Here is a 26835-nt window from a genome sequence, read left to right as displayed (position 1 = left end):
TGATGTCTCGTAGTGACCCTGGAAAAGTTCTCAATGAATGTCTGACTACACGCTCAAAAAAGCGTTCTGGAAAACGTGAACTGTCAAAAATACACCATGAACTACCATCATTGGTCACAGATACATGATCTAGTTCACGGTGTATTTTTGCTTGTTGACGAGTTCACGTCTGCTGTTCACGGATGCGAGAACGGATTTTTTTCTGTGTAGGTTTTCGGAGTGTTCCTACAGAACTTTTAAACGAATTCGTACCATGGCCCACAATTTACTGCTAGAAAGTCCGGTTGCGAATCTCTAAAAATGTTTGCATCAGCTTTCTGCTTGGTTAATATCTAACGAGGTTTTGGAGATATCTTGGCGGATATCTGGTGAAACTCTTGGTTACCCTCAAGGATTTGAGGATACCATCTTTTGGGAATATATTTGACGAATAACTAGCGAGATTTTTCGCTCGAATGTTACCGAATGTAATTGCATCTTACTGCCAAATTTTACATAATCTGGTAAAAAAAAACAATAATAATCAAACCAATAAAATATCAGAGTGAATCTTGGTGATGGTGATTGCACTGATTTCACTGATTTTGTGTTCTGTAACTCGATACCTCCCTAAATCGATGGTCCCTTCAATATCGAGTAAGGGAGAGTTAACAGTACATGTTTATGGCAAAACAGGTCCAATTTAAAAATTTAACCGTAACAACGAAGTCATGAATATAAGTATGTTCAGCAATGTTTTTGAAAATGAAAAGATATGAAACATTGCTAAAACAATAATGACCCTAAAACATTTCTATCAATTTTTTGTCGCGTGCCCAATTCAGTCTAATTTCAAAGTTATTTTTTATTATTAATTGGGATGCTAATTCAAAACAATGTCTCGAAGACACCTATAGACTAAAGAGGTTTTGACCGATAATTTTCAGTTTTGTCCCACTGTGCAGTACTTTCCCGCAATATACGGGTCAGTCTAGCCTTCGACAAAGTATTTTGGAATAACTAGTACTTAATTTTGACTCCTTTGGGTTTAATCTAGTTAAGTTGAAACTGATCTACCGTTTTGATTCATATTACGGACAGCTTCAAATTCCGGACACTCTCGTTTGTATGGGAAACATTTCACACGAAATGTTTCAATTTTCGCCGTCCAAAAGTTCTTATTTTCGAGGCTCGTTTTATTAGGTTTTTTCCATAAATATCATTGCAAATTTATAATGCCCAACTACCTTAGACGTCTCTTAAGTGGTTGAACGAGTTCAATTGATGATTTGACTGTTCCATTAATGATCATCATGAGCTGTCCGTAATCCGAATCAAAGCGTCTGGAATATGAGGCAAAAGTGAGGGAGCGTCCGGAATAAGAATCATGAAAAGGTCACACGTTTTGATTTATTTAAAATTATTCAATTTGCGGACGCGTATTCTTTACCCACCATCCGAAAGTTAAGGGCTTCCGACGCTCGATAACGCTAAAAAATCATACAGAATGATTTATTTTGTATGGTCCAAGCTGGGTTATACTTCACTGAGGCCTTAAGTGTCCGTAATATGAATCAAAACGGTAGATCAGTTTTATCTTTTGATAGGAGCGTCATAGCTAAAAACTTTCTTCTGCAAAGTTATTCATTGAGGCATTTTTGACATATCTTCCAAAGACACTAATGCTCTATCATGACGTGACCCCATGCGGCCCAACTTTTCTTTCGTCGCGACAATAAAGCCAATGTTTTTGACTAGTCGAAGACAAAAAATTGGCTGTCGCCACGCTCTATGACTTAGCCAAGATTTTGTGATTTTGTGAAACACTGTTGTTTGAACTCTTTTTACTAAAGCATCATAAAATCTGCAAATTTTGCAGTTAATGATGTAAATTTTCTTTTTATTGTTAAGCTTTAAAAATATGATGACTAAATACTGTTTTAACATATTTTTTGTAAAAATGGTCAAAATTAATTTAGTACTTATAGAAAGATCCCGGAACGCTGCAGAGCTAAGGTCCCCAAAGTAAACCCTAAAAGAGCGTGACCAGAAGTGACCGCAGGGGCCCCGAAGTGAACAGGTCTTTTTCTTTTTCTGACCAACCGACACCCTTTGGCATCAGTTGTACTTTTACGCCCACCTATTTGTGATACTGAGCCAATACTGGTAGTCCAGTGAGACCTATACACACAACTGGGACCCTACAAATCAAACCTATCAACGCATGGGCTACACGAACACATGAATTCAGAAGTGTCAATTTAAGCTGACATATCTACGGTTCCATGATGTTAAATCTTAAATATATATATCGATATCGAGTTACAATATAGATCGATACTATACATTGCGCGATAATTTTCGCGACGGCGATCTTGGAAACTTCTTGATATGCTTGTAGATCGTCGCAGCTACTTCAAATCGTTTTGGTGTCTTTTGCGATATTATTCTTGATTGTCCAAGGCATGATCTTGCAGAAGATACCAAAACCATTTGAAAAACCGCGACGATCTAAAAGCGTTTTTTAAGATTGTCGTCGCGAGAATTTTTCGCACCACGCATAATAGTCTACAACTTTGAGAAACTGTTGTTCAACACTAAAGAAAACAAGAAAAATATCAATTGGATAATTGGCAAACATCGATTTCTTGGTTATTGACCATCTAAGGGCCACTGTGCATCGGCAGCGTTTGCAAAAACCCGACTCTCACGTACCAACGACTCTGACTCTGCGTTGTTCGCTCGCACGTTTGTTGCACCGGTATAAAACTGAATGCTGGGAAGCAATCGCGCTTAATATCACCTTGATCTTGAATCGGTAACGTTGTGTCCGGTGTGCGGAGAGAGAGCAGCGGATCGAACTCCTCCACCTCGGAGAAATTGACCACCAGTGTCGCGAGGAGCTATTAGGGAACCGTGTGAAACGTGCTGTCGGAAAGTGTTTTTCCGCTTTTTTTTTGGAACAGTACCGACGCCTGGTGCCAGAGGCCAAAAGTGCGGGGGCGAACGAATTTTTAGTTTGCGCTGTGAACAATTAATAATTAATTCGTCCGGTGGAAAGTGAAGCCCAGTGAAACTATGATAAGAAAACGGCCGTCGATAGGGCAGTTGCGGCTATTGCTGCCTTTGCTGGCGTTGTCCACCGGCATGTCTCTGGCGCAAGCCGTGAAAGCGGAACATAAAGGTAAGAAATATGTATCTCCGGATGGACCTACCTAACTAGTGAGCTGGCTGCTGGCTATGATACCGACGGTTTATTAACGAGATATGTAGCTCGGAATGGGTGATCAGCAAAGTGTGAGATTTATAGCATAAGTGCCAACAACAAAGTTGTCTGTGGAGCGCGGAGGTTGGAAAACTACAAGAGACACAAAAAAAAACTAAAATTTATGTACTATATGCTGCTACGGGGGAGAGTGCCGGTCCACGAGAGGGTTAGGGATGAGTAAAATGCCGAAGAGAAGATGATATGTTGCACAATGTGCCTTGAAGAGAATGTAAACAAGTCAAGTGTTGCGATGGTCGAGTGATTTGGAGAGGCTACCAAAGAAACATGAAATATAGGGGAAACTATTCAGCAGGGAATTGTGGTGAAAAAAATGGTCACTGTTTTTCTCTGCAACGGTTAATGGCACTGCCAACAGTTTTGTGCGATCCATTGCAGTGGATGATGTTATGCAATAGGGTAATAGCACCCTCCGGTCTTTAAGGGTGTAGATCCTGAAGTGAATGCTTTAACACTATTTATTCCACTCGAGTTATAGCATTTAAACTGTGGTTAACCTAGTGGCACCTCTCTTAGAATTCAAAAGAGAGGTTGCTTAGCAAGATGCAATTCTAAGCATAAAATTCATATAGGAAACACACATGTATATAAAATTAAAACTTGTGGTTATAGAACACCATAAAAAATGAAAAAAAAAACATCTTAAGACAAAAGTTACCAAACATTCCGAATTCAAAACCCGCCTAGCCATCAAGTATATTTTTGCGACCCTCTAGAGAAAAAAATGAATGTTTCCTGTAGGACTAAGTTGTTACAATACGTGATGAATATCAGATAGAGATGGATCGGAATATAATATAAATAATCACATTTTTATATAATTGATGATAATTTAAAAACAACACATAATTTTTAGCTAAGAATAATAAGGTTTCCAATCAACTAAAATGTTTTAAAAACGTTGTAAATTCTTTAAGATCTTCTGAATCATCGAGGAATACACAGATTTTTTATAAGTATAGCCATCTAAAATTTTCGAACTGGTTGAAACCTTCGAACATATTTTGATTCACTGATTACTACTGATGATTTTGTTGTCCATTTAAGAGCACTAATCTAGAGAACCAAACAACCCTTCGCACTGGAAATTTGATCGATTGGTCACCACCAGCGAGTGACCAGTGAGTTAAATTTTCAGCACAAATGGTTGTCTGGTTCTCTAGATTTGTGCTCTTGAAAATTTGAGGTTTGGCTTCGACGCATCTTAACGTGGATGTGGTCTCCAGAAGAGTTGTAGAGAAAGTAATAATACACATTTTTGCTAAATATCGAATGTTTGTAATTCTTGTGAAGTTGTAAGCAAATGAGTGAAACACTATACAAACTTTGGAAATCCATAACTCATGGAGTTTGCTCAATAAAATATATCTTTCAACGGCACTCGAAAGGCCATATATTGAATAACAATTGCTGCAAAAACTGTGAGAACGTCATTTTTGAAAATTGAGAAAATTCACTTCAAAAATACACTTAAAAAAAAACTGTAAATGCTCCTGTTACTTAAAAAAATTCAAAGCTAACGGTGTGTTTGATGAAGTTGTATGTTTTAATTATGGAGAAATGTGGAACAAAATATGATAATATATTTAAAATGATTGTTGAATAAGTTACAATGGAAACAATGTTCAAAGAGTGTCTGTACTGACATCATATGATGAAGATATTCACCTCATTAATAAACCACAAGACATCCGAGCTTAAGGCTCAAGAATCCATCATTCAATCATCAGCAATAATTGAAAATTAAAAATCAGTTTCTTCGTTCCAATTTAAGGAAATCTGAAATTCATGAAAATATATTACCGCACTACAGATAGAAAGGGCAATTCAATGATAGACATTCATGAACATTGCTTGGATTTTGAGTAAAAAAACTGGTTTTGGAAATTTATGCATCGATGATGGTTATTTTCCTCTTAAAATAACTTCATTTCTAATTTGTAAACGTGGTTTTCTAAAATCTTGCTTTTTGTTTTTGTTTTTACTCTAACTAACCTTCGTATCAACACAAATACTCTAATGTATGCTTTAAATCATCTGTGCGTAATAGAAAATCCTTGAATTTTGTTTTTCATCCGCATTAAGCACGGTGTTTATTTTTTCACCTTATCCCCTACCAAACGCAGCATCACGTGAAATGATAGTTCAGTGTTTAGTGATTGCTATTGAAATTACTTATAAAGCTTAATCTAGAGACCAATTTAAGAAACATATTTGAGTTTACCGTCCTAAAGGACAGCTTTACATTAAGGTTGATCGCATTCTATGCAATTCGGCAGTATCTAAAAATGGAATATCTGAAAAAGTTGTTTTTATCTCCATTCACGTAAAATAGACCACGACGAATGTAATATTACACTAGAACAGCATCAAATTACAGTTAAAACTTTATGTTTTACTTTCTTTTAAATTTCACAAAACCTAAATGCTGATTCAAGTGTTTCTAGTTTCTAGTGTTTATTCGATTTAACAAATTATGATAGCTTAAAACGATTATAAAAATGCAAAGGCGATTGAAATGCATAAAAAATATTTTGACAATGAGTATTTTACATTCCAACAAAAAACGCAGTACCAATAAAAAATGATGCTTCATTCTGGTTTACTTTTATGATTCTGTTACTGATGTTTACATTTTCATAAGTTTCACTCCAATGCTTTTTTATTCCCAAACAGGTAGCATACAATGCAGAATACTTTTTCCTTCAAATGCTATAACAACTTGAACATTTGAACAGTTGCATGATACATTAGGAAAATTTATTTGCAATTTACCTTATACCATGTTATTTAACTTTTTTTCCTACAGCTTCGATCGACAATTTGACTCACAAAACGACGATTCTAGAAAAAGTGCTAGAACAAAAATGGTTACGAATAGTAAAAATAATTCTAAACCACTTTGAAATTCTTTGGTTGAAAAATCAATAGTTAGTTGATTGTTTATCAATCGTGCCATGGGAAAGTGAGGGTAAAATATGAAAATCCACTGATATTTGGTTACTCATATATAAATCGATAAAAGGCATGAAAAAATAAAGCAATTTTCATAAAATTTCGTACATTGATGCTTATTTAGGAACATATGCATTGTTAAACTCAAATGAAAATACGTTTATCTGTTGTCGTAAAAAGTTGGAGATTTTACTCGCTTGAGATCCAGAATAATGATTTTGACAAAATAATATTTTGGCTGAATTGACGTCTGTGTCCGGAATTCGAAGCCTCTGGGAATTGGAATCAATTCAGTAGGTACATTATTAAACGAAAAAAAAACTGAATAAGCAAATTAACTTTTTTCACTCTTTAAAAACGTATAAAAATGGTTCTGGGGAATGTCCTATTCTGGAGAATGGATTTCTGGGAAATGTCCCATTCTGGGGAACGTCATTCTGCGGAATATCGTTCTGGGGTTCGGCTTTCTGGGAAATGTCCTACAACTCAGGCAACAAGTTGCAGAATTTTGATTTTTACAGTTATACATTTAGAGAGATGGAGACGAACCAGCCACAGGCTGAAAGTCTCAATAATAAAGATAATAATAATAATTTAGAGAGTCGATGCCGGTTATGGAGCTTCTTCAAAAAACATAAAATTAACGCTCAACCTTATTCCTATGAAGATCCACCGGGGGAACTTCGATTGTATTGTTAGTCAGCAGTTTCAGGCAAAGTATTTGGTCTGAGGCGCATAAATACAGATATTAGAACACTTTTGTAAATGAAGCCACACAAGCCACAAGGTAATTAGCATTTTTAAGTGGGTCCATAATAGATACGTCGACAGCGAACCGGATCATATCGGAATCAAATGGAGGGTCCATAATAGGAAACGTCAAATTTGTAAACATTCAATTCCGACAACAGTTTTCCAAATGTATATTTTGCAGGAAAAATCGAAAAATGGTGTATGTTTCATAGACGTACTGTGATGTAAAGACATTGAACACATAACATATGTGGAACTCAGAAGCCACAGCAAGTTCAAAAGTTGTACCCACTTTCAGCTGCTGGGAAGTGGCATATCTAATATAGAAGACATCAAACTGTCATTGCCAATGGTGAACAAAAACCATATGATTCGAGTTATAGCCCAGTTCCGGCAAAGATTGCAGACATTACGTAACTCGTTGAAGAGCTCGAAGCAAAACTTCCAACCTGGAGAACCGAACACCCGTTTGAGCTGAAAACTTAATCGATTGGCCACCACCAGCTAGTAACCTATCGATTTTCAGCTCAAATGGATGTTTGGGTCTCCAGATTAGTGCTCTTGAAAATTTGAGGTCTGGCTTCGATGCATCCTCACCTTAAAAGATGGATTGCGGAAAATTACAGTCGCCTCTCCACATCTCGATATCGAAGGGACCATCGAGATAGGGAGAGATCGAGACAAAGAACGAATTTTTGATGAATACTAGATTGAAAAACACTCCGTTGCCAAGAAAGTAATACACAAACAAACGTCATTTTGCGCTCCTAATTTGTTTTGAATCCCAAAACTTTGGTCTAGTAACCTTCGATAATATCGACATACGGAGAGAAAATTGAGAACGAAAAATCAACAGAGACACATCGAGATACAGCGATATCGAGAAAAGGAGAATATCGAGATATGGAGAGTGAAAATATATGCAAACTGAAGGGACTTATGAAATCATCGACATGGGGAGAGATATCGAGATGTAGAACATCGAGATGTGGAGATTCGACTGTATATGATTTTACGTTAATGACATGATTTTCCATCTGGTGATCTAATTGTGCATCAAAAGCCTCAAAATTTCTTCAAATTGAATTGAAATGTCCAATGCGTACATTTTTCTTCTAGCACTGTAGCACTGCAATGAAAGAAATGGATTTTGATGTTTCATATGTGAACCTTCAACATATTGTCTACAAATTTGCTGAAGGAACTTGGGTTAAAATGGTTACCCACTTTTAGTTATAACAGTTTTTAAATGGATTGTCTTAAACGAACTTCTGCCCAACAAGTGAGGCAAGAGTTCGAATATATTGTGTGGCAAAAGTTCGCTGGCTGAAACACAAAATATCGACATTTTTTTGGCATACATACTTTATATCTACCAAAAACTTATGTTTGCGGAAAAATGCACACTAATTTTTTATCAAAAAAAAATCCCAAAACGGGATTAATTGTAACATACCCAAAGATCAAAGTTTTGCACAAAACTAAGTAAAAACGTAAAATTTTGACGAGTTTTTCGCATTATTAGGCAAACTTCGCTAAATATAAAAATAATATGTGCATTTCAGGCAATTTTCAATTTTTTTCCGTGTGATACGGATCTAACTCATGCCCCGCCCATTCGAACTTTTGCTCCATTATGGGCCAAAAATGGTTTCCAAGCATTTATGCAAAAAATAGTACAACTCAAAGCATCCTTATGGTAGTCTCTCACGTAAAAATAAAAAAGATTTTGTTTTGATTTACCTTTTTTCCTTATCCGAGTGGTTAGAGTACGCGGCTGCAAAGCAAAGCCATGCTGAAGGTGTCTGGGTTCGATTCCCGGTCGGTCCAGGATCTTTTCGTAATAAAAATTTCCTTGACTTCCCTGGGCATAGAGTATCATCGTACCTACCACACGATATACGAATGCGAAAATGGCAATTTAGGCAAAGAAAGCTCTCAGATAATAACTGTGGAAGTGCTCATAAGAGCACTAAGCTGAGAAGCCGCCTCTGTCCCAGTGGGGACGTTAATGCCAAGAAGAAGAAGATGAGTCCCCGAAAATATGCCACAGATCGATAGAACTGTAACAAACGCCGAACAATATAGTTAACAGGTCGAGGCAACAAATTTTTGCCTGTCTAGTGCTAGTAGTGACCAACACTACAGCATCTAGCCGTTCAAAACCAGGACGTTAGGCAACAATTTGTCGTTTCGATTGTTTTATTCACAGATGGCCCTCTGTTAGTTTTCAACTTTTAATTCATTTCTCTCATCGCTTGCTTGCCATCATATTCTTTCATTACTTTCCTTACCCCCTTCCACTTTGAGTAGTAACGCGTTCACCGAAAAAAGCCAATAAAATGCTCATTATGATAAAGTCATGATATAGATAAAAAAAGGAATGTTCTATAATTACCCATCTTATCTTCGGCTTTCATGCAAATTCTCATAAAAAAATCATTTTTGGCACTTTTTGAACAGCCCTCAAAAAAAAAAAGATAATATCACCATGAAACGGACTGCCAACCTTCATTTTACTATCTGCATAGTCATAATATACAAATTTGTAAACATTTGAAGGATGTTTGAAACATTCCATGGAAATATCTAATTAGTGATGTAAACTTGCATATGAAATTGAAACGAATTGGGTTCGTCTAGCTAGGGGTCATCGAGTTAGAGAGATATCGACTTTCAGAGGAATCAAAGTATGCTAGACTGAAAGGACCGAACTTTTCATCGAGTTAGGATAAATATGAAGTAATGGAGCGTTGACTGTATCACTAAAAAATAATATACCGAAAGCTTCTTAAAGTAAAGTAGAATTCAAGCAATAATAGCACAAAATACTCATGATTCTCTGAGATTGTACGGCTCCTAAAGTCATCCTTGTGGCAGATCGGGTTCGTACATAAACCATCGTAGAAGTCGTCATGAAGAGAATAACGAAAAACGGAGGATAATCTTTTACAATAAGTTCAAAACGAATATAGAACACACACATACGTTGGATTTTCAAGGATAGGAGAGTTTTGCCACAGTTATAGGTAGTGTGGTTTTTAGTTAAGATTTTTTTCAAAGTTAAAAAGCACAACTAATCCTTTGAAATCCACAATAATATCTCTGACTATCCCTTCCAAAATCAAAAGTTTTCATGTTCATCAAAATATGTGGTTTGCGATTACTTATTCTTAATGCCTATTCTAAATTCATCTTTATTCTAAAACGTTATGGTAGAAACTTATGACGTTTGTGTACCAAAACAGTTACCAAAAATTTGTTTCAGCAACAAAACAGTATTGACTCACATAAAACTCTAAGAAATATCATACGACTTATAAAAATGAGATAAGTTTTAAAACAATAAAAAAAAAACAAAAAGTCTCAAAATTATTTTTAGTAATTTTGGCCGTTTCTCTGTTTGACGTCCGAACAGAATTTGAGAATCCTGCTCAGGATGATGTAGGAATCTCCTCCAAGATCCTTTGACAATCTTACTCGAAATCCTGTAATGTATCTTGTTCTTAGAAATGAGCACTTCTACTGAAAGTCTCGGAACCATTCTATAGATTGTATAAATTCTATTCGTGAGCATAATATTTTCTTCGCGAAAACAAGGTAATTTAAAAGAATCATATAAACGACATCAAACTGAACTTTTTGTTTGTAAAAAACAGGTAACATTTTTCGGATACAGAAAAGATGTTCGTGTTTTGTAATAATTCCTTGAACTTGTTTATCTCGACCTATATTCTTATGTAAAATATGAGTTCGTTACATCATGAATCGCTAATTCTATCAAGTCATAGTAATTTTTATTTTGAAACTTTTGCTTCTAAACTTTGAATTTTATACGAAATTATTTTCCACTTTATATGCGCATATGATCAAAAGTGTGAGATTTTGCCTTGCTTTGGAGAAAAACACATCTGGTCACTTTATTAAACGCGAATTTCTTTTTTTTTCTCATTCTGTGGTTCAATTTTAATTTAAACTTCTGGAAAGACTTTTTGATGAGCAGGATATTGATTGTTCCAATGCAAGATGTATTTGTAAAAGTTCATTCACAAATTTTATAAGGCCAAAAATTATCATTTTTGACACCCACCCACCTCCTTGTAACACATTTTGTATACAACAATTTTCGAATTTTAATTGAGCTCTAACATCTTAAGGACACCCACCCACCCCCTACAGCTTTATGAAATTTGTGGATGTGCCTTTAATACCTAATAATTACAAATTGAATTTATTTAATATCGACTAATTGCTCCCAAAATTTCACCCCACACGTGCAGTTCATCGAAATCACACCCACCTGCAAGTGAAATTTGTGATACTCACACCAAACAAACGACTGCTTGTCGAATCACATCATCGCCAAGTGATTCCGCGTGTCGTAACTCATCCGGATAATTAGGCGCCGTAGACTCCCCCGTCTGTCCATGCCTCTACCCAAAAAAAAATAGTGGTTAAGCACAGACAGTGCAGTGGAATAATGGCCATTCAACCTACTCTGGCGATGAGTCCCACAAATTGCGTTCCATCGATTTAATGGCAAAGAGTCCGATGGTTTCGGCACCACAACGCAACTCTCGATGACGACTGCCTAATGACGATGCGGCCACGACCTTACCCGCACGGGCAGCAACTTCGGCCACCGTCTTTGGCAGATTTAAAGAGTCGAGTTGCTTTCTTCACTTTCGTTCAAATTCCGCGCTGGATTGTGGGGTGTCGAAGTGTGGTAACAACAAGCGGATGACCGAATCGATGCGTGTTCCCCAAACTAACCATTTGTCGATCCGATTTGTGGCCGAGGCACAGTGGTCTAATTTTTATAGACACTTTATAGATTGTTGTCATGGATATTTTCACATATTTCAAGAGCAGTGTTATTAAAATAAAACATACCGAGAGTGATTCGCGATTAAGACATTCTATATCAGATTCGTCCATTGCATTCATAAACAAAAACAAGCAGTGTAACAACATACAGTTGCGAGCTTTGAGTGCCAGTACTTGTTTTAAAATTGAAAAGTGCAGATATTCAAAAACAGGAGTTTTGGTCCAATTCACAATTTTACTGTAATATCCAACATTAAGGTGTATTGAAATTATATTTGTACGTTCTTGAGATCATAGTTGATCCATAGAAAGGCCTGAAAGTGAAAGTCGAGATAAATTATTTTTAGATTTTTGGCCTCTGATGGGTACCACTGTGCGAGGTGAAGATTGAAATTAAAAGTCACTAGGTAGGCATGCAGCTTACTCAAAGGATGCTATTTTTGGAGGGCGTAGGCAGCATTGGGACAAAAGTAGTTGATCGACAGTACAGCAAGTACAAAAGATCGAAAGTTCGAAGATGAAAGTTTTGCTGGCGGCAAATTGAACAAAAAAAATGGAAAATCTCGATTTCAACCCGGAACGCACTTTGACGAAGTCTACGCGTATATCTTCAAAAGAGGGACGTGGTGTGATTTAAAAAAGATAAATGCGCCGTATAAGTGGCATCAGAGGTCCGATAGGTGACGGTGACAAACTTGTCCGTCGTAACTAATTGATGCGATCTAACAGCACAATAAAACCAAACTGGAGCATCTCAAATCTGGCGAATTCCGTTTCGGTTTGAATAATGTACGAAGCGTTGTCGCTGAAGCTACCGATTGCCGTGACTGGGGATGGGTCAACTAACAAGAAAACCGCCATAGATACGAATGAGTAATGAGATGCGTGTGCCGTTTAAAATAAAGGAAATAAAGATTGACGAACTGTGATTGCCGATAGACGCCGGTTGTAGTTTTGTATGGTGGCAAGGTTTGGTAACCAATTGGACGTGAAGGTAAAGATACATTAGTCGGTTAAAAAAAAGATGAAATCTATTGGATAATCGTGAATTTCTATTTGTTTCTTGTTTGCTGCTTTTCTTTCTGTAATGCGTGACTGCGTCCGCGAACAAGAGGCATCTGTGTCACTTCCTGTGTTTGCTGATTTTACAGCTAATGGCAGTCTGATATGTCAATTTGATCATTTATTTAGCTTGCCTAATCTCTGTACGCATCGAAACTTGTTCGAAACTTCGTAGGTTTTGCAAAATCATTCAACCACTTGACTTAGACCTCTAAGCAACCTTTATTCACTTCAGACCTAAATTCTTGAACCAGGATGAATTTAGGAGAAATTTCTCAGACAAATTTGAGAAGGAATTTCTGACGAAAGATTTTTCACAGAAATCTACAAAGAATTTGTTGCGGAATAATTGGAGCAATTGCGGACTTAATATCTGGGGAACCAATTTTGAACATTGTGAATATTTTCAACATGAGGGCAATTGAGCATGAGCATAGATGACCTGCAATTCGTAGGATATTGGGTAAGTAGGATAATACGACGAACAAGTGTTTGTCGCCCACCACTTCAAGAGTAATCATACCAAAAATGACTTACACGGACACAAATTTCGTTCAACAGTGTTATACGAAACTTAGGACAAAAAACGAAAACTATATTTACTCTCTGAGGAGGACATAATACACGTGTCAAAACGTCGGACAAATAAGCACCTCGTTTTATCTTAATAAAGACTGCGTTGCCGGAATATGAAGACTTTCAAAACGTTTCAAGATTTTTGCCAGAAAAACAGTATTCCAAAGCCACAGACAAACAGACGTATGACACTCGTCTGCTGAGAATGTCACACGCGATTAACCCTTTGTCTGCGTTTGGGGTCAATGTGACCCCAGAGCACTTGGAAGGAATGTAACTTTTTTGTTAGTGAACCAATATTGTGCACACTTTAGTGCGTTTCCGTGAGTTTTTTGATTTGTGCAAGATTTTTTTTTCAATTATCTTGAAAAATAGTTTTCTAGAGTAATTTTCATGAAAATATTATGTTGCCTGTGCCTTAGGGTCATATTGGCCCCGATTTCAAACCGGATTTTCGATTTCTCTGCAGTTTTGGAAAGCAAATTTCATTGAGTTTCATTAAAAATATAAGAAAATTCAATTTTAATTGGTTCATCGCGGGGAGGGGTTATTGTGAAAAAAGGTCGAAAACGAGCGAGTTTTTGAAACTTTGGACGTTTATATCAGAGACGAGAGAGACATACCTATATATGGTAAATGCACTACCGAAATATATAGAACACGTTATGAAAATTCGCCACAAAAAAGGGATTGAAATTCATAAATTTGGCTTATAAAAACAAAATTTGAAAACAAAACGATACATAAACTGCCCATAACTGCATAATAGTCAAATTCGACATTTTTGACAAATTGGAGTTAATACCATGGAGAGTCATCAAATGATAAATACTTTCGATCAACTTAATGAAATCTGTGAGATTGTTCTAGAAAATTCGAAAAAATACCAAGTTGATTTGTCACATTGGCAAAATTGTAAAATGTAAATTGTAAATTGTAAAATTTTGTAACCGCATAACACTCACATTGAGATTATACATAAGCCTCATAATGTAGTAGCAACGAAATTTCTATCAGAATTATTTTCTGACTATTCACCCAATATGCGATATGAGCTGTACAAAATGTCAGCCTCAAATAAGCTCTTTTGAATTCTCAATGATTTTTTGAAATTTTAGTTTTCTCCCATACTGCAGTAAAATGCAAACTTGGTATCCCATTTACTCAATGCCTACTTTTGTCGAATGTTACAAATATGCAGTTATGGGCAGTAAAGCGCTCGTACTACGATAATCGTTCCATTTTTCATAAGGCAAAATGTATGATCTTTGATAGTTCAGTACGCTGCGTGTAGTAATCGGTTTCAAATTGAGTACCACTTCTAGTACTTCATTTCGTCCCTTGGTACTGCAAACGGTACTCAAGTTTGACAGATCGAGGTACACACTTCACGACATTCTAGATTTTGCTGTATTGCCTTGTGGTCCATAATACTTTGGGCAACTACAAGGAACATGGAAGTCTCTATTTCGTCTTTGCTTATAGCTTAGCTTAGCTTAGATTAGCTTAACTTAGACTGACTACACATATCAATGGTTGCTATTCCGTGATTGACCGAGGTCAGTGAAAATGCACAAAGAATCAACTAGAAGATCGGCTGGGATTGGCCATAATCTTCTTCAGTGTGCATAATTCAGTGGCTCTATTTATACATGGTCAATAACGGCGCCGGCCACGTCCTTGCAGTCAGGTGGGATTGGGGGAAGGAATGTTAGTGTGTAACCTTTGCTATTTGGAGACCGTGTTTGCCTCTGCATCTCCACAAAGGTTACTGGGAGGGATGTTTGTTAATGGGGAGGATCGTTGGGTCACAGGATTCACTTTGATAAGCGATTAGACCATCTATATAAATAAAAATGGAGTGGTGTTTGTATGTCACGAAATGGCTTACGAACGGGTCAACGGGTTTGAATGATTCTTTCTCCATTTTGTTCGTCAAGGATTCCGACGTGTTTGTGTGTATAAAAGTTCCAGGATATTCACCGGGAAGGTCGGAAAAACGAGAGTGAACGGAACTGTCATTTTGTATGGGACGATTAATAACGGCTTTCAACAGCCTACTTGATGGCAAGACGAAGTTTGCCGGGACCACTTGTGGTAAATAATTATTTGTGAGCTATAAATATGCTTATATGTAAATATAATATTTTCATTTGGTATGAACAATATCTATGTAGAGAAAAATTATGCCGACACTTGAGGTGACGAACCTTTCAAAGTTTGTTGAAAAATCATATTTACGTCTCACCGTTGTAACGATCAAAGGTGCAATCATACATATTTTATAGATTTGAAATAGTAGCATGAAACGAGCTCACCAATTGATCCGTCATCCTTGAGCAGCAACAATCCACTTTCAGCTTCACTCGTTTGCTCGGCTATATAAAAACACACAGAGAAAATGGGCGCGCGACCCGAGAAGGAAAACAACTGACGACTGCTCGGACTTTCTTGACGCTTTGCCCAGGAGCAAGCGTCAACGTCGAAAGATCAAAAAGAACTTATCGATCACGCCACTTTTTCTCTTTCACTCGACCGACGCGCGACATGTTTGATCCTGCCCTTATCGTCGGCCCCCGCAGGAGCAAGCGTCAAGGTCGAAGGATCAAACACAACTAAATGATCACGCCACTTTTTCACTTTCACTCGAACGACGCGCGACATGTTTGATCCTGCCCTTATCGCCGGCCCCCGCAGGAGCAAACGTCAAGGTCGAAGGATCAAACACAACTCCACCCTCTATTTCGTCTTTGCTTATATCTTAGAAACAGTTATATATATGGAATAATACAAATTTCGGTGAAAATTTGCATCAGAGAAAGGACAAGCATAGTACACATAGATTATTTAGAAATTTCACCTCATGATGGCGATAGCTTAGAAAGTGTTACTATATGTAGGTCATATATTTTTTATGACGTTCTATATCTCAAGATACTGAGGATTTGGTTGAATGATTACTTTAGCGAAGTTGCTCATTGAATCAAAGGCTATGAGCAGCATGTCTACTTATCTCAACAAACTGCCACTAGGAGGCGCTGGTAAGCATCAAATATTTCAAACTTGTATATCTCAAATTTGATTTATGTTAGAAGATTTAGAAGATTTGACAATGTTGTTCATTTGTTCGACGGCTACAAGTTGCTTGTTCAGTTGGTTCCATGTCTTGTCTTGTTTCTGGCGTTACGTCCCAACTGGGACAAAGCCTGCTTCTCAGCTTAGTGTTCTTATGAGCACTTCCACAGTTATTAACTGAGAGCTTTCTTTGCCGATTGCCCATTTTTGCATGTGTATATCGTGTGGCAGGTACGAAGATACTCTATGCCCTGGGAATCGAGAAAATTTCCTTCACGAAAAGATCCTCGACCAGCGGGATTCGAACCCACGACCCTCAGCATGGTCATGCTGAATAGCTGCGCGTTTACCGCTACGGCTATCTGGGCCCCTAAGTTGGTTCCATATGTTGCCAGTATGAGGAGCTAGTGAGCATTAAGCATGGGCATGAGCATGATTGACCGTCCGCAGTTGCTACTCCCTTATTGCAAGAACAGCTGTACTTACACTGGAAACCAACAGATGCTACTCAGGATCAGTAGCATCTTCAATGTATAAGTACTGGGCTCTCATTATTGTAACAAACAATACCGGTGCGGCTGCGTCCGAATGCAGGTCAATTTGGGAATTGGAGAAAAATGTTGACGTGCTACTTGCTTTATGAAATCCGAGGAGTCCTCTGCACTTCCACAAGAAAACACTGGGAGTTTGGATATGAGAAAGGATTCGTTTTGGTGAACGATAAAGATATAATTTTAAATGAATACGTGAACATATACACGGATGATTGATACCTATAGTACAGGTACTATGCGAACCGGACACGATCCAAATTCCGTCGCTCGCCCACAAAGCAGCATGCATGCAACAAATTCAACGGACCAAAAACCACTGACGCGTCGATCCTTTTTTTCACCCGCACACTTTGTCTTCGTTTTTTTTTTTTTCGCAAAACGTGAATCGGCCACAATTGATCCGGATTCCGTCGCTCGCCCTCAAAGGAGCATGCAACAGAATCAACGGATCAAACATTACTCTATGAGGATCAAGTGAGCATTAATATTAAAATCTCATAAATATATTTCAGGATGTAGGTCAAATAGCAGGTTGTGTTTTCAGTAAGGCTGCTAATTAAGCCAAGAGCAAGGATGGAAATCTAGTGATCATGACAAAATCCATGATTATTCTTTATCCTGCGATCATAGCAAAAACGATTATCCTTTTGTCGTCAATTTATCACAACAAACTACGCTCCACGAATACCCAACTAACACTTAGTGCAGATGTAAACATACTCGAAGCTTTCTTTATACAGCTTTATGCTGAATAAATGCGCTGTACCAACGAACGAAAGCTTCTATGCGAATCCTTTTTTACCAATTGATCTGGCGAATCTACTCAGCTATTTTTAAGCGGTGTCGGCAGCTTTTATGTGTACCGATCATTACTTTGTCTCGACTGTTATAAGACAAGTGGCTGTATAACATATCTTCGGAAGGCGCTTTTTCAACCATTTCGCAACTGTTGAATTATTTGTTTTACAGCATCACTGTACTATCGCTTAAATATTATTTTCAAGCTGTTTCATCAGTTTCCACAAGTCCCCGCTAATTTGCACGGCGTTCAGATTAAAAATGGTTCAAACGTCATTTAGTTCATGAAACGCAGTAAAGTCAATCAAAACAAAACAGTGAAAGAGATTACAAAAAACGCGGTTCTAGGGTGACTAGATGTTCAAATTAAAAATGATCAGCGATAGTTTGCATGAGGTACCGTTTAAATTAGTGGGGGTGCATTTTGCTGTACAGTATGGCTCATTAAAAATGCGGAAATCATCATATAATATTTAATGGAGTTTTTTAATGGAAAATGAAAACTTAAGAAAATAGTTATTCATTAATTGTATTGTTTAATCTGTTTAGACTCTATTTTTCACTTTGAATATGATTTTTATCTGTAAATTTCTTCTTACTAGAGAGGAATATGAATCATACATTCAAATTTCATAATGCAGTCATCGAGTTCAATAACTTTGTTATGGAAGCATTTAAAACGTCAACGATGGAGATTCAAGAGATTCAAGTTGATTGCAATTTGTAACAACATTCGATAAACTCTTTGTTCCACGACAAACAGTTCATCGGATGCTTAAGGTGAAACAGTTTAGAATCAACTTCTAAGATTGCACCAAGGATTGCATTAAAACTTCAAAGGCACAAATCTCGCAAAGTAAGCATCCCACAATAGTGCACTTTTTATTTTAGTTGTGAGCACTAGCAGAAAACTTAAAATAACAAGATCAGGAACGTTTGCCAACTGTTTCTCCAGTTTTGTGCCTTTGAAACCGTGTGTAGGGGTAGAAGTCGGCCATTGTGCCGGCCATCTTTGGATTCCGAGATGTTGCACCTTAACATATCTGTTCTACGCGCGCGTTAAAAGGTGTTGAAATCATGCTTCTGCAAGAGCAACGGCCCTCTTAGATTATTCGAATACTGTATTGTTAAGCAATAATAAGCATACCCGATAAAGGCTAGTTTGCTACTGACAAGAAAAGGAATCGCCTATCTCGATGCGTGAAAATTTTCTTCCCATAAATGGTCCAGAAAATCACATTTTTCTGATCGCGGTGCGCAGTTGATAAGAAACGTCATTTCAAAGGGGGCTCTTGGTAGGAAATTTCTTGACCCATTCAGTCAAGAAATTTCTTTACTTTTCTTGGGCGAAACAGCATACCTAGCTTAAGAATGGAACACTGTCACTAAGTGGCATTATGAGCATCTAATATTTAAAATAAAAAAAAACCTCCAGATTCTTAACTCAATCTTGAAGGCTGGTGCTCTCGGATAAGTTTTCTTTAGTACGCCATTTGCGAAGTTCAAGCAAGTTCATATGTGGTTTCTCCATTATCTGGCATTACGAAAATATGGTGAAGCATACGAATGCCACAGGTTTCTAAAAACGGAAACACAAAATTCAATTGTTCCCAACAGAGAAACAACGATTTTTTTTTGTCGACAGTACCTACAGTTAAGTTATCAGCATGTCGATAAATACACAAGATTTTGAATTGTTCAGCTCACTAGTTCCCTTAGTTGTCGAAAATCAGACATATATCACAAGGGCTGTCTAGTTATCAAACAACTTCAAATTCAAACAAAGGTGAAGATGAATCGAAGCCAAACCTAATATTTTCAAGAGCACAATTCTAAGAATCAGTCAGCGGATCAATCTGAAAACTGAAATTCTCAACTATTCAATGTGTAATGTAGTAGCCTTTTTTTCCTTTTCCGTTGCAAATCTTCACCGGAGAAAGTATGATTTAATGAATATCTGCTTCTGCATCCAAAGTTTCAACCACGGCCCTCCAAAATTATCCGTTTTTTGTTTATGGGCCATACTGCAGTGAAACAAAATTCATTAATGTATAAAAAAAACACTACGTTATTTTCTTCGCGACTCCTCGTACTTCTGCTCCATAATGTCTTACAAAGTGAGTAGCAGTTTGTGCAGGTCCACGGTGTACTATATTACATCAGTAAAGAGCCTGCCTTGTTAATTTTTATGCCGTGGTGCAGGTCATTATTCTGGATCTTCTCAATTGAAAATCACATATAAATGGGAACACACTGAACATACCTGATAAACGGTCATGTTGTTATTGGATCACTTCTTTTGAGTATTGGCTATACCTGAAACGTATAATTCACGTTTGAATATGGAAGAATATAACCACTCCAAGGGACCATGCCGACGTTCGTTACTCCTAAAAAACGATCCTAGTCCCAAGCAAACATGTAACTGAAATTCATATTGGCCGTGTTCATTAGCAGTGATTATCCAAATTCTTCATATGTATATGCACTGAGCGTGGGAGTGACAGCTACACAACTGTACATCTGGTGGTATACTTTATTCTACCGTATTAAATGTGTACCCTATACTTGACCATACATATTATTTTATAATGCTGAAAATCAGGATGCCAAAGGCTCAGAAGCCTAGTGGGAAGCCTGTTTTACATCATTACACCTTGAATCGGGTTTGACAATACTCAGGCAATTTTGACAGATCGTTCATAGATAAAACAAGGGTTCATAAAAAGATTCCTCAAAATGTTTTTCCAATTAATTGTATCATGATTTCAGCCACGGAATTCTCCTGAAATATATCCGGAAACTCATTAAGTTGTTCCTTCTGAGATACCTTAGAAATTCTTCCTGTTTTTTAAGGGATGCATTTATCACTCTTCCTAATACTTCTTCTAAAATTGCTCAAGCGATTCCATCAGGAATTCTTCCTAGAGGATTCCTTCAGCAATTCTCCAATATATCTCTCTTCTTGATTCCTTTTGATCTCTCCTTTTAGGAATCCTTTTAAGAATTCTCCAGGCATTTTTCCATTTGTTCCTATTATGTTTATTCTCGAAACTCTCTCAATTTTTTTCCATGGATTCAGGATTAGCTTCAGGGATGTATTCAAGAATTTTTCCTTGGCTTCGTGCGGGGTTTTTCCCAGGCATTCCCTAAGGATTTTTCTAAAAATGCTCTCAAAGATTACCCTAGGACAGTGATTCCCAAAGTGGGCGAATTCGCCCCCCGGGGGGCGATTTTCAGGCTCAAAGGAGCGAAAATTTGTCAAACAGAAATTGGGGAGCGAAAAATCTAGAAAGGGGGCGAAAAGGCTAACACGGGATCATTTTAAAATAATTACGCATAACCTTTGGAGGACACACATCTGAAGGTTAATCAATTTTAAACTTAACTAATTCCAGGAATATTTTATCTTAGATCGATATATCTTTTATCATGGTAATTTCAAAATTATGATAGATAACACTTGATAATTGTCGAACCCAAAATGTTTGAGTTATGCATTCAGGTTTTTTAATATCATTTGAGTTTTTAAAATGGTCGATATTTGAGATTTTCACAAGGTCGGTTGGTAAGTCACAGATAACATTTACAACACAACATATTTTAGATGTACAAAAGTTCCCAGATACAGAACTTTTAGTTGTTTTTTGCAAACGCCCAATATTTCATACAAGATTTTTTGTATGAGAACTTTGAGGTTGGGAAGCAATATTTCTTTTATTGACATCCAGCTTTTTACGGAAAAAATCTACAGTACCCATTTTGAAGTTTCGGTTACATTAATTCTTATCATTTCTAATGGTACAAATCATTTTAGAGACAAATTTTGAAAAATTTAGCAGACAAAAAATAGGGTTCCAACGGCAAAACAGTTTAATGCCGAAGACGAATTAAACTCTATTTAAAAATAAATTTGAAGAAATATCAAAGATGCGTCGGGTTTGAACGTCCAAAAAAATCTGAGTTTTTCTCGATGTTACAAAAACACCCTTTTTATATATTGTATCTTTGAAAAATGAGTGGAAAACCATTCTGGATTTCCTTATATTTTTTTAGTTTTTTTAAACTAGATAAAAAAGCGTTCCCAGAAAAATCGAACATTATTGGAATAATTTTAGAAATAGCAGATAAATCCGTATAAAATCACAACTAACGAATCATCCCCCAATTACGCCACAAGTTGGCGCCTTTGCATATATTACATTCAAAGTCTTTAAACTGGGTCGAACTTGTATCGAAAACTGATTCAGTAGCCTGTAATGCACGCAAAATATTGTGAAAATTGCTATTATAAAGTGAAGTCTAGTAAATTATTCCTAATTATTGGGGGTTATCGATATTAAAGCAAATATTTTTAAATGTGCTTAATAGTTATTGTATTATGATTCTATGGATATGCGAGTCGAAGTCATTTTTTGGTGTACCGCGCTTAATAAAATATTGAAATCACACATCAGGGGGGCGATTCCAGATAAATATTGGCCTCAAGGGGGCGAAAGTTGAAAAAGTTTGGGAAGCACTGCCCTAGGATATCCTTCAGAATTTTCTCATTTTCAAGAAGACTGCGTAGAATGAAAGAGCCAAATAAAAACCTAATTGCAAACGAAGCCTGTGGGATACTAGAAAAATCTTCATAGTATTGTACTGCCGTTTTACGCATCGGGTAGATGTACCAATAGTGGAGGTATTAAGCACGATTGAACTTCATTTAACCACCTACATTCAAGAAGCGCAATAAATGTACATGTTAATGTTGTTACGGGAAGTAACAGCCATTGACTTAATGAGAAAAATGATTTCATAGCAGTAATCCACGGCATGTCAGTGAAAAATAATACCTCCACTGTTGGTGCCCTGTTCCTTTAGTTGTGGTATATTTTTAATTTGTGTTCTTATAGTTGCGGTATCCGTTGTTTTTTTTTTGGGATCCTCCATAGGAACACTTTACCGCAACTATTGGTACAAGTAAAAAAAGTTTTAGCAATTTTAGTGCTATTTCATCAGTTTTAAAGCAATTTGAACGCTCTTTTCAACTATTCTGTGTATTAACAAACCAATACGTCGATTGGCAGTGTCGGTTCTGTGGTTTATGTAATTAAATCAGTGAAAACAGCACTACCGCAACTATAGGAACAACCACAACTAAGGGAACACTTACCCTATTTGTCCCGCGATCCATAAAGTTTACATAGAATATGGGACAAGTAGGCGTAGAAGGGCAGTGTACTCCTCCTGCGTTTATCCGGAGCAATATTTTTTTAGGAACGGAAACCGTCGTATTCAGCAATTTAGCTGCACATGCTCCAGAAACATTCGTGACGAAATCTTTCAAAGAGCGGAGCGGGAATCGAACCCACACCCCATGACACGATGCGTTTACTGTCTGACAACACTAACCGCGCGGTCATGAAAAACCATAATAATGCTGTTTCTCCGAGATAATCGCCTGCCCTTCATAGTTCCCAATAAATAAATATGGTTGGGATTATATACATGTTGTTAGCTATTTTCAATTGGGGTTTGCTCACTTTAATTGGAGTTAGTTAATTTTGACACGTGTTGATCACCTTTCCGTTGCGCATTACGGGATTTAAATTAATAATTATTAAACATATAAATTGCGGTCGAAAGAGTATAATAAAAGGGTGCTCAATTTATGACTGGTATCAATTTATGAGACCAGGTTCTCCCAAGTTCATCTTAAATTTTAAGTACTTTCTTGCACTTACCATTGATGGATACTGGGTTATTATGTATTTTCATATCGTCTGAATATTAAGTCCACAAAGTATTTCCACTGTCATGTAGAAATTTCACTTTCAATCTGATCGCAAAGCTCATCCCACAACAAAGCAACTGACGTAAGTCCAATACCGTTGAGTCCATCGTGGAACGCGCAGAAAAATTCGAATCTCTTCATTCTTCTCTCTTTTAACGACTCTTGCATTTGTCAGATCAGCTGCGTGACCACGATCACAGCTCGCAGTATCAAGCGTCCAAAATAAAAACAGGCTCTTGGCTGGTGGGCCGAGTGACCTCAACTTGAAACTCCCCAGGCTCAAAGGGGTGTCCCATTTTCTCCCTGGGTAACACTCTCCGTAATGCGCCGAAGTCCATGTGTCCTACTTTGGTGAAACGGCATCAGACCCATCAACTTCTCTGCACAGTTGTAGGTTGGAACTTACTAGTTGCATGCTACCATAGTGGGACGCCTTCATACAAAACTTGGACAAAAGCTGAAAGGTGCCTTCAAACGATTGAAATCGACAACTTTAGTTGATGTTCAATTGATTTTCAGGAAAATAAACAAAAAATATAGTTTAGTTTTTTCGAAGTAATTTGCCTACATGACATTTTCTTACTAATTCAGATCAAAAGGCTGTTTTTACTTAAAATTCTAATGAAAAACAATTACACACTTACAAGTATGAACTATTTGCCGCCTAGTAACGAGTGACTCGTTTTCCCGAACCACTGCACTGCAAACGCGCCTAAAAAAATTTAAAAAATTCAATACAGGACTTTTCTTGCAATGTAAGACATGACTATCATAAAATTGAAGGATTGGCACATACAATTCTAATTGGACTTATAGAGATTAGTTTTTGAGGGCTTCATTTTTTGAGGTTTTGTGCAGCCAAGCTCCACTGTGTGCTGCTTATGCTGTTGTTGTTGTTGTTGTTTGAGAGGGACTTTAACCCGAAGGTCATTCGTCCCTACGCTTATGCATGCATTTTACTCGCATTTAATGTGCATCCAAAAAGCGTGTGGAGATCGAGCGCAATGAGCTTGTGATGCATGCATGGTGCGGTGCTTCCCTGCTTTCCATCTATATGGCTGGTGCCAGACCAGGTGTCGTTCGATATAGAAATTGTACCGAGACTTGTTTATCAACAACACGCTTTTTCCACTAACAGAAAACACACTTCCACTAGATGCACATGATCATGATGTGCCAATTGATCAGTTTCGTACGGAAACAACACTCGTCGTTGGTATGATAGCGAAGAGTTTGAAGCTTTTGCGCTTTCCCGAGGGAACCTGGTGCCAAATTAGAACGTATGTGCATTGCACATCTCTTTGCACGGAACAAGTTACGTTGTCTTAACAAACTTGATAAGTTTATGTTGTGCTATAAAACTCAAACGATCACTCGGGAAAGTGTGATAACGGTAACTGTTGAATTTATTTGTGTGATTCGCGAAAATCGATATCTCTGGGGGTGCCTTGCTATAACGGCGTGAACCAAAAACCCTTCTTCCAACATCATAGGCAGTTCAAATAGGGTGCCTGTACCAGTGATAGAGATGTTAGTAATACACTATAACCTTCATTTACGTTAATTCTACTTATGCAAATTAAATTTACGTAATGAGTAAGCATTTAATCCAAACAGGCCCCACAAATTTTCCATCGATTGTACACAGAAAGAAAAATCCTTGTAAATTTCAGCGTAAAATCATGCACATGAAGGGAATGCCGGATGTGTCGTAAATTTACACGCCGCATCATGTAAAACTACAATAACATCATGTACGTTTCCGCTATATATCGTGTATAGCCATACACTATCCATGCTACAGACTTTGACCAATTACTAGACAATTCGAATAAATTTACATGATGTTGATGTAATTTTAAGCGATGTGTCATGTAAATTTGCGACAAATCTGGCATTCCCTTCATGTGCATGATTTTACGCTGAAATTTACATGGATATTTCTTTCTGTGTATAAGGTTATCCAAGAACTAAATTGAGATGAGGACTTCGGATCTACAACCTTAACCAGCGGTCACTCGGAAGTTATTAGGTCGTATGCATAAACTGAGCAAAAGCTTTTACTTTACTCAAACCCACCTGTCAGATCATTTTCTTGAGCATTTACTCAAGTTGGTATGATTAAACTGAGAACTTGAGAATTTACTGTTTCGAACATTAGGATTCGTATGAATAAAGAGGTAAAAGTAGAGTAAATGCTAAAAAAATCCTGAGTCACCTTCTAACCATGCTCAGATGGAAAAAAGCGCGGAAATTATGTTTAAAATTGTAAGAACAGTACCTACTCGGACGCTTGCATAATATCACCGATAAACCCTCTCAAAAAACCATTTTTAAACCGATTTTCGTGCTTTTAGCTTAACATGAAAGATATGAAACCATGGAATGGAATGGACATTTTTTGTAAGTGCAGCCGTTCTGGACACAAGGGCACCAGGAACCTATGTCGGAAGGAATGGGTACTTATCATATTCAGAAGTTCATATGCTTGTATGCTGCAACGGTTCAAATTTCATGATTTTTCCTTCCGAATTATAAGAACATCAAAAGGATTAATTAGATCTGACCGTATTTGGTCGGAACATCCCGGATCGGTGTGATGAGGACATTTTCAGACCATCATACAGATCCATCATGCGACAGCTCAAAAGTCATGATTTTCCATCCAGATCTTAATAGATAATCTATAAAAGATTTTTTAGCAGATTTCTTCAGTAATTTGTTTAAGAATTTCTCCAAAGATCATTCAACAACATATCTACATGGGTTCCTCTGAAATTGTACCAGGCATTTCCTCAGAAGTTTATCCAAAGAATTCCTTGCTATCCCTCCAGAGAGTCCTGCAAGAATTTATTCGTATATTTAACTAGGAACTCTCCCCGGAATCTCCTATGAATCCCTCCATGAAATCTAACAGGAATCACTCCATATTTTTTCAAGAGGCTTCTGCAGGAATTCCTCCAGGGATTTACTCAAAAAAAATCTTGAGAAAAAAAGTTCCTGGAGGAATTTGAGGAAAAGTTCATAGAGGATTTCCTGTAGAAATTCTTAGGGCAATTAAATATGTGAATTTCGGAAGAAATCTCTGAGGGAAATTTTGGAGTAAACCCTGAGAAATTTTTGGAGGCTCATAACACATCTCTAGAGAGATTTTGGAGGACCCAGGATTCCAAAAAAAAATCCGTGGAGTA

General features: G+C 37.2%; 1 protein-coding gene across 1 annotated transcript in view; it reads left to right on the top strand.

Annotated features, from left to right (window-relative positions):
- Positions 1 to 2768: 2768 nt before the first annotated feature.
- LOC5571602 overlaps positions 2769 to 26835 on the top strand; it is a 91699-nt gene continuing 67632 nt past the window's right edge. Inside the window, exon 1 of the mRNA XM_001653664.2 lies at positions 2769 to 3163. Coding sequence (XP_001653714.2) covers positions 3058 to 3163 — 106 coding nt within the window. The 5' untranslated portion in view covers positions 2769 to 3057. The remainder of the gene's footprint in view (positions 3164 to 26835) is intronic.

The sequence above is a fragment of the Aedes aegypti genome, chromosome 2, assembly GCF_002204515.2.
Source record: "Aedes aegypti strain LVP_AGWG chromosome 2, AaegL5.0 Primary Assembly, whole genome shotgun sequence".
In the NCBI taxonomy this organism is placed as follows: Eukaryota; Metazoa; Arthropoda; class Insecta; order Diptera; family Culicidae; genus Aedes; species Aedes aegypti.
This window is presented reverse-complemented; position numbering and strand designations above follow the sequence as displayed.